General features: G+C 42.6%; 1 protein-coding gene across 1 annotated transcript; it reads left to right on the top strand.

Moving 5' to 3' along the window:
* Positions 1-5,494: 5,494 nt before the first annotated feature.
* On the top strand, positions 5,495-9,490 carry LOC311120108 (Iroquois homeobox protein 6a-like; the record flags this gene model as incomplete). Its single annotated transcript, XM_084194723.1, has 6 exons — positions 5,495-5,865; positions 6,712-6,975; positions 7,341-7,450; positions 7,766-8,061; positions 8,433-9,164; positions 9,384-9,490. The coding sequence occupies exons 1-6, from the start codon at positions 5,800-5,802 to the stop codon at positions 9,488-9,490; spliced, it is 1,575 nt and encodes a 524-aa protein (XP_084050849.1). The 5' UTR covers positions 5,495-5,799.
* Between the last annotated feature and the right edge of the window lie 328 nt (positions 9,491-9,818).

The raw sequence follows: 9,818 nt of genomic DNA, 5'->3' as shown, positions 1-9,818 counted from the left end.
TGTTTTCCTTCCTTTGGTGTGTCTTTAACCTCTAAACCAAAATCAAAGGGAAAGACAGGACCTGAACTCTCTTTTAGGAAGAAAATGTTTTGGAAGTTTCTAGCATGTGTTAAAGTACATAAATGATGTTATTGAAGCAAACACTGCCTCACTGCATGAGAAGAGAGTGAGTCGGCCAGTGTCTATTGTCACATCCCACATTCTAAACCCACACAGCCTCTTCTGAAGAGTTCACGGTCCATCTCTTCCTGGAACCAGACGAATGAAGAAACCCAAAACAATATTTCTTAAAAAAGAAGACTCTCAAATCTAACTGTCAGCTCAAGCGAGGATTATTTCCCCTCAGGCGGCTCGCCGCTTTTCCTTGGTAATCTGCCCCAAAACTCCTGGTGAAGCCTTTCAAAACTATTTATGCAAACAAACATCATGCACAGCTATTTATATTGGCACCACTTTTCACTTAACCACCCACAACCAGGACCAGATGGGGCCCCTCTCTCTCTCTCAGTGGAGCAGAGGCAGCTGCAGAGGGATGGGTAGTTTAGTTCAGTAGGCACAGACAGACCAACGAGACCCAGCCCTGGCCAGACTGCACTGAACTACCTCCACTCATCTAAACTCATCATACTCCTGATGGAAGTACTGGGAAATAGCTCACCCTATGAGCTTCACCTTCAAAGAAGGATAGGATAGAATTAATGTCTTTGAGGAGGAAAGTGACAATGTTATATGTCTGTTGTACCTAAATGTAGATACAGTAACTGATTCCATCAATATACTCCTGTAATTTATCACGTTCCGTAGATTCTCTGAAATATTGATATTCAAAAAGTAAAAAATAGCAACAACTTTAATGTGTACCATGCCTCCTATAGTGTTGACAGCCGTGGCTGTAGTGTGGAGGGTAATAGGAGTGACTGTAATGAGAAGCGTCTCCCTGCCTTCCTCTGTGGGCCAGAGAGCTGGACCATGATGCACTTCTCCTGCCTGGCTGCAGCTGGCCCTCTGACGCAGGGGAAAGTTCATTCCGGAGCCAGCAGCCATCTTAGGAGAGACCACACCAGAGGAGGCTGGTGGGAGGCGCTATAGGAGGACGGGCTCATTGTAATGACTGGAATGGAATAAATTGAACGTTATCAAACAGCTCAAACATATGGAAACCACATGTTTGACTCCGTTCCATTGATTCCATTCCAGCAAACACAATGAGCCCGTCGTCCTGTAGCTCCTTCCACCAGCCTCCTCTGGACCACACAGACACAACCACATGAACAGCAACAGAGATGCAGCTACACTTGGCCAATAAGGACATGCACTGCACACGATGTGTGGACCAAAATACATTGAACATATGCGGCATGCCCAAACATTTACGGAGATACACACACAATTGCAACACAGAAGCACTGGCACACCCAATATATACATGGACTGTATACACCCTCTGAAAACAAACACACACACAACCAGAGGCCCTAAGAAGTAAAGATGTTATATGACGTATACCAACACCCAGTCAACACACACACACACAACAACAACCTTACGTAAGCACAGCCAGATACCTCAAAGACAAAGTACACACACACACACACTGCACTGAGCAAGGCTCTCCATAAGCAGTTATTTCCCAGAGTCACTGCCAGGGAGCTCTCTCAGTGACAAGCTACAAATCCCTGACACCACCACTGATGATAGCTTTACAGCACAGCCTCCAGAGGCCTCTGCCAGGCCCAGGCAGCCTAAACACTCTCTCACACACACACACACACACACACACACACACACACACACACACACAGTCCCAGGAGCACCAGAGTAGTGACATGGGTCATTGGGATGTGCAGCTTATAGTACTGCTATACTAGTGACTGCAAAGACATTGATCCCCATCCAAAATAATGTTCTTGCAGAGGTTATATGGTGTTTTGTAGAGGGACAGAGGGAGTGTCTGTAGCGTCTGGGCAGCGCTAACTGGGGCTATTCTTACAATCACACAGACAACAACTGTGTGTGTCTCTTCTATACCTAGGTATATCTTCTATATTGCTTTATTGAAATAATTACACAAATATGTTTTTCTCCCCACCTCCCTGAGTTGATAAAGATTTAATGATTCCCACTGTGTTCAGGTCAATTTGTTCACTAGGCCCTCAAGATATTTGTTTTAGATTTAACTGGGCACTGGTGTGTATGGCCACATCCCTGATCACCTGAGCACTTCTCATTAGAATATTTATGACTTTTCTTTCCATTTTGGATCATTTAGCAGCAGTAATAACACACCCCGGATGAGATGTGTGTGTAATAATTCAGGATAGGATCACTAGTGAGTGGGGTGTGGATTCATGGGGATATATCAATCCACCTTAATGAGATTGCTCACCTCTACATTTGTGCTCTCATCCCTTCCCCAGGTTCTCCCTCTCTCCATCTGTCTGGCCTTATTACCATTTCATAAAAAACCTGAAATATCTTATGAAAACCCAGCAAAGCTTTGTGAGCTTCATTAAATCAGCATAAGAAATGTATTAAGTGGGAAGAGACGGCTTGGAGGCTTGGAGGCATGGCGTATAGCCCCCTGTGTTGACTTAACCTTTTTCTTAGTGTTCTGTCTGATCCTGATGTGAAGAGGAACTGGAACTCAAACAGTCTGGTTAGTGCTTACCACAGGGACCAGGCTGAAGTAACCAGAGCATCTTCTGCATAGCCTACAGTACATCCTTGGATATCTACTTTGTCTCTTAAGGGCCACCGTAGACATCTACCATGGATGAGGGAGATTCATGTAGTCTGTACTCTAACTATTCTGAAGGTGTTAATGCAGTGACCATTCTACTGTACATCCCTATGAGATGAAATCAGGGACCAAAACATTCCTACAGAGGGGAAATGGAGTGGATAGGTTTGTGTCAACAGCTCATTTGAACTCTGATTAAATTTCAAGGTGCTTCTCCAGACTGGAGGCTGAAATCGGACAGGACATGGTAGACTGATGTCTCTGCATCAAAATAATGTTGTTGCTATGTCAACACCTGAGCTAATGCTCATGTCCTGCAAAATCGAACATGTCATCACAGGTAAAATAGGCAAAGAGTGGAACATAACACACGCTCACCTGACAAGCAATGTGAACAAAACAGTCAGATGTGAGATTCAAGCTGTTTACAATCCCCTGACAAAGATACAAAATTCCTATTGGAATTTGTAAAGGAAATAGGTTAATAGATACTCAGTTCAAAACATGTCTAAATGAACAATATTTTAAAGAGCAGTTGCAAACAGGCCAGTTAGGTTTGCCATTACAATTAGTGTTGATTTGGGCCTGATGCAGTGAGATCCACAGTGACTGCTCCTAATACATTATGTATGAGGCTGTCCAAATGCACTTGAGCCATCATGCATGCCCTTGTGAAAAACACAGACCACAGCAAAGCAATCACATGTTCCGCCCCCCTCATGTACACCTATTCCTCTGCAACTGAGGAGGAATAATAAACTGACATCTCTACAAGATTTTACTTCTTAAAGATAATAATTCAGCTATAGCACACTAAATTGAGTATGAAACACAAATGTGATTTTTATTACAATTATATTAGTAATTGTCTATTACTATTAACAATAGTAGGCCTAGTAAACCCAATAAAAATAGTAGGCCTAATGGAACAGTTATTTCCTGGTCCTTCTCTTATCAAGGAGAACATCTTTATCCATCTCATCTACATAATATTGTCAAGACCACTGCTTCTCCAGTCAACACTGAATACTCATATAGTGGGTCAACATGCAGCCAGATACAATTGGCCATTCCCACTACCTGTGTACCATCTGAAGGGTATCCACGGGCAATTCGACCACTGTGTCCACTGCCAACCTACTTTATCTCCTTGGAGAATCTCTGGAGGGATCAACATCCATCTTTACTCGCGGCTCTCTGGCGCCACTCGAAGAGAAAGCCCGTAATCGCAGACGCATCTCCAGGGACTCAACGCGCAATTACATTTGAGTGGAGAGGCCTTGAAATATCCTCCTCACATCAACCATGACAACAACGATCACATCCTAGATAGAAGGGAATTAAGCAGATCACATTTGGTTGGTGATAGCGGGAGTCGTCATTCTTGTTATTGCCAATAGGAAATAGTTTTAACTTAAATCAAGAAATAATGATATATTTAGCTATTCAATGTGTGTGTGTGTGTGTTACGCTCGTGCATAAATGCTTGTGATAATTACATTTCATTGCGAATTGCGCGTTTGAGAACGAGAGAGAAATTCATGAACTTCCTTATTCTAATAAACCTTACAATTATTTATCATTTTATTCTCAGCGAGGGAGCTTTATTTCTTCCACAACTTTCAACTGAGCATCATTCAATTAAAATGCAATCTCGTCGCCCCCTTTCCACTGATATTTAATTATCACGTCGTTTTTATCCACACATCTCTTCCGGTTTCACCTCAAAGGCATAGTTTCACTGTGTTTACGTCCCAAATGGCACCCTGTTCCCTATATAGTGCACTACTTTTGACCAGAGTCCTATTGGCCCTGGTCAAAAGTAGTGCACTATATAGGGCATATGGTGCCATTTCAGACTCAGAAACTGTGTAACTTGCTGGTTAAACAAGGGCATGTATCAATTTGTTAATTGATGCAATTACGCATTACGCGTAATGGTCACGTAGGTCTCCAGGCACGCATCAATCACTCGTCTATTGACCTGCCAAAGCCTTTCCATTCGCTCCTACTGAGACCGATCCTCTCCTCCTGCCTCATTCCTCTCCTCCCCCCCTCTCTCCTCTCCTCTCTCTCTAATAGAGAAAGATGGGAACATCATCGTCATTAATTCGGTCTTAGACCTCTGACCTGACAGAAAGAGGCGCACAGAGGTCGTAAAAACGCGTTAAATCCACGACCATCCATTGGTGTTCACTTTTTTCACTTTTAAATATTCATAATCCCAAAATCCCAATGTAAGAAAGACAGAATGAGTGAGTGAGGTATAGTGTATCCCAATGAAGATTTTGGGTTTGGAGAAATATGTATTATTTTTCAAGTGAGCACATGAAATTATTATTTTATGATGAAGATGTTGATAAGAAATACAAAAGAATCAGATATCCCAAATGAAAGAAAACACATCTGAATATGTATTATTCTACGCATAATAATAACAAAATATGCTTGGTGGTCATTTCAATTTGTATTATTTTATATTTGGACATGATACGCATCAAGAGCCATGATCTATCTGTCAGTTCCATAACTGTACCAAAACAACCCCTTTCCTTTATACTCTTATCAGTGAAGCAAGTGAAGAAGACTACTGCACAGAGCCGAGGGGACACGGGGAGTGCACAGAACACCTTAAGAAAACGCGATGTTAGATGTGATTGGCAAAGACATTATTCTATCCTTGCTGTCCTGTCGTTCCGGGATTACAATGACGTCACACTGATACCCTTGCATGGGTGAATGCTAAAGAAGTATAGAGGCACAAATAACAGCACAAGCAGAGTCCATATCTTGCAAGTCTTACGTTATCCTTTAAGCCTTCTTCAGCTAATACAACAACAATTTTTGTACTTAATGACGCTTAATTTCATTTTCTTATCATTTCCTTCGGGGGATTATTCATATATAAAACTATCTGCAACCGTTGGTACCAGCCTCAACTCTCCCTCCTAAGTGCAATCATCTATTATTGAGCGAGAGGCCGTACGTGGAAATGTGTGTAAGAAGGTGGATTTGAAGTAGAATTGGTTACAATCGATCAAGGGTGAAGAATATTCCTGATGTTAACAAAAGAAGCAGCTATGTCTTTTTCTCAATTTGGATATCCTTACAATGCAACTTCACAGGTAAGACAATATCAACATACTTTTTCTCTCTCAATTTCAATGTGACAAATATGTAAACAAGCTAGCATTATTTTTTATTTGAAGTGTTCACTGTAATCTAGATGCAGCACTGAATAGTTGCTTTCAAAATATTGACAGGTATTTTCAGGTGACGCTTTTGTTTAATCAAAATATCGATAGACATAAACACAGGTCCAATTTAATTTAATTATGAATGTACTCACGTGTTGTTTTGATAAGACAAAATACGTGTTTATTATTAAGCTATACCTCCATTCGCGTAGCCTAATTGCGCTTTGAAGTTAACAGTGAACCTTCCCAACTTTCTATTTCAATCAGTTAAGATCTCTGAATTTGGTATTGACAATTACTATTATTTAGAAAACTTGAAGTAGGCGGACTGATTTATCGTTTAAATATATTTGTTTGGTGACAACTGGACAAATGTATGCGCTAAAAGTTCTCAGAACTTTGATTCAACTAGAAATAAGTTATTTTCCTCTAAAAGTTTTCATCAAATTTCAGTAGCCTACAATAGCTTAGTCATCCACTGTATGGATACTTTGAGAATTCCTTTTCTATCAAATTAAAACCCAAAATTAACTGAAACACATTATTTCCAAAACGGTACCCTATAATTTCACCTGGATATTATGTAAAATGCGATCTTAAAACTGTTAATAAAATTAGGCAGACACACAGCACGCGTTTATATCTAGTCTCCATCTTACCTGAATTGTCCTGTATCTCAAAACCATATCAAAATATATTCTAGATATGAAGATAATAGAGCTCATGCGCTAAACACGAATGACATGTCTATCCTCCACAATTCTCTTCATGCAGTTTTTCGTGTCGGCAAACCCCAGTACGACTTGCTGCGATTCGATTTCCAGGTCGGTCTCTGACGGGACGAGCGGTACCCAGACTCCTGCTACCTTCTGCTGCCCTTCCTACGAGAACCGGCTCCTGGCCAGCACACGGACGGAGCTCAACGCGGCACTAGGGATGTATAGCTCACCCTACGCAGCCGCGGCCGCCGCCAGCCAGAACTATGCCAGCTACTTCCCCTACAGCGCCGAGCCCTCCGCTGCTATCTACTCATCTCTGGTACATCCCGTTTAATCTGACAGTGAATGGGGGTGGCTGGGATGCGATCGATCAAGATAGATGTTGATCAAAATTACTCTCCATGCTTCTGAACTTCAGCAAGTATTTCCTTATTGAAATGACTTTGAGTAGCCTGCCTGCCTGATGGATGGACCGAATAGACTCATATTTAAGCTACAAGTAGCCTCTTACGTTTGAATTTGGAAGGGAGTAAAGTAGCATACCATTTACATCAACTTTGTTTGCAATATTTAGAAACATGTCAAATAAAACAAATCAGTAGAATATTTCATGTGAATGTGTTAACTTATTGAACAAGGAATACATTTACCTAAGTGCTTCATTAATTTTTTTTCTTATTTCAGAATCCACAGTACGAAATTAAGGATGGCACAGGCACTCTGCATTCTGGCATAACTCAACCTGCCACCTACTTTCCTTATGACCACTCACTGGGCCAGTACCAATATGACAGGTATGGTACCCCACACATTCCTTATCTGTAGTGCATCAGTTCAGCTATTCCTTTTTAGTGTAATAAAGCTATATAGCGCCATGCTATGCATGAGTAATAACTTACATTAAAGTAATCTCCACTGCATTCAAGGAATCTCACACCTCCAGAGCAAAAGGTCACAATCCATGCAGCTCTATACTGCTAGATAAAACACAGCTGTATAGCCTATATTTCAGACAACACTCCAGGAGTGCCATGGGTCTGGGTGAATAGTTTATGAGCTTATATGCTAATGTTGCTAATGGCTAATGTGTTGTCTGCTATTACTACCAGGTATGGGACTATGGACTTCAACGGGTCAGCCAGGAGGAAGAATGCCACACGTGAGACCACCAGTACCCTGAAGACATGGCTGTACGAGCACAGGAAAAACCCCTACCCCACCAAGGGGGAGAAGATCATGCTGGCCATCATCACCAAAATGACCCTCACCCAAGTGTCCACCTGGTTCGCCAACGCCAGGAGGAGGCTAAAGAAGGAGAATAAGATGACCTGGTCACCAAAGAATAAGGCCGGGGACGACAGGAAGGACGACCTGGATAAAAGTGACCAGGACTGTGTCACCAAAGGTACACATCCTCTTCCCTCTTCTGTCTAGCATAGCATATAAAAAACAAACATCTTAGAGTTTTGCACAACGATTTACAGTAGCTTGCTTCCTCTTAAACGTATCCACATCACCTACAATAACAGCAAAGATGTGGCTACTAAAACATTTGATTTGATAAAAATGACAGCTTCTGCTCCTGAATATCACTACTATTCCACATATCATGTTGTGTGTATTGGACAATTCAGATTCCACTGTATATGATACTGCTTCTACTCCTAATATCACCACTAATATTCCTGTATATTTCATCATTCATATTCCAGTGAATATGATACTGCTTCTACTTCTAATATCACCACTAATATTCCTGTATATTTCAACATTCAGATTCCAGTGAGTGTAAAGATGAGAAAGACCTTCATCTGAGTGACCTGGAGGACATGGAGGATGAGGACTGTGACAAGCTGGACACTGACTGTGAGAAGATGGCCCCCAGGGGCCCTGAGGAGCAGCAGGACCTCCACAGGGCCATGTCCGGTGGTGGTGTTGGCCCTGGAGGCCCTCCAAAAAGAGACTGCAGCTTGGAGCTCTCCCTTTCCCTGCCCAACAGCTTCCATCACTCCTTCCCATGTGGTATCAAGAGCCTACCCGCCCTGCCCTCTCTACCCGCCCTGCCATCGGACTTCCTTGATCCACTGGTGACGTCTAAGCCCCCCTCCACCACCACCATCCCCACGGGCCCTCACACTGTGTCCCTGTCACACTTCGAGGTGTCGGACCGGGACAAGCCGAGGATCTGGTCTCTGGCGCGTACAGCGGCCACGGGGGTCATCCTGAGCTCTGCTCACCACGGGGCCTCAGAGCTCCGGACAGGGAGCATGCTGGGAGACTGCCAGCTACAGGGGACCAGGCTACCAGTGAATGGTACCGGACAGTGTGGGCCCCTCAGGGGCCTCCAAGATCCTACTAACATATCCAACGCTGAGAACCCTTTCCAGGAGGGCCCCTTGTTGCACTCTAAGGTCTATAGTGCGGGCAGCTACAACCACAAGGCCCTCCAACTGCACTGTTCCTCCTACCCTGCGCTTTCAGACTCATGTCAGTACTCCACTATCGAAGGTATGTACGTGTTGTGACACTTTGTGTTACATTTTGACAGTGCTTGCGAAAACAGTTGTGAAATTACCAGTGAAAAGTTATACAACATTGAAATGAGTTTCAGAAATGCACATTTCTTTCACTACTGTCAAAACATTTATTTACCAAAAAATTGCTATACAATGCAATATTCCCTGGCTGCAGCAAGTTTCTTAGAGTGTGGTTTATGTTGTTGTCTAGGGTTCTCGAGTGGGAAGGCAGAGACAGAGCCCTCGGAACTCAGTGACATGTGTGTGACCCTGCAAGATGACAAGGTCACTGCCTTCAGACCTGTGATGAAGAGGTGAGGAAGGTGAGCCTTCACACACACACACACACACACACACACACACACACACACACACATTCAACTTGTATATCATTCAACAAAGCATCTAACCATCATCTGCTAATCCAATCATTTGGATTACACCAGTTGTACTGAAACTTTTCTATACTAACACAGGTTGATGGTATTACATAGGCTATGTGATCTTGTCTATAAAGTGAATATGTTATTGGATTATCTGAACGCCATATGTCAGTCTATAGTTAAGGAAATACTTATGTTATATTAGAATGTATTTTCCTTTACTTTGATAGCCGAGGATTGACATTGTAATGGATATCAGTAAA

Source organism: Coregonus lavaretus, assembly GCF_964263955.1.
Source record: "Coregonus lavaretus genome assembly, contig: HAP1_SCAFFOLD_4336, whole genome shotgun sequence".
Lineage (NCBI taxonomy): Eukaryota > Metazoa > Chordata > Actinopteri > Salmoniformes > Salmonidae > Coregonus > Coregonus lavaretus.
The sequence above is the reverse complement of the archived record's forward strand: the minus strand, read 5'-3'. Positions and strand labels throughout refer to the sequence as shown.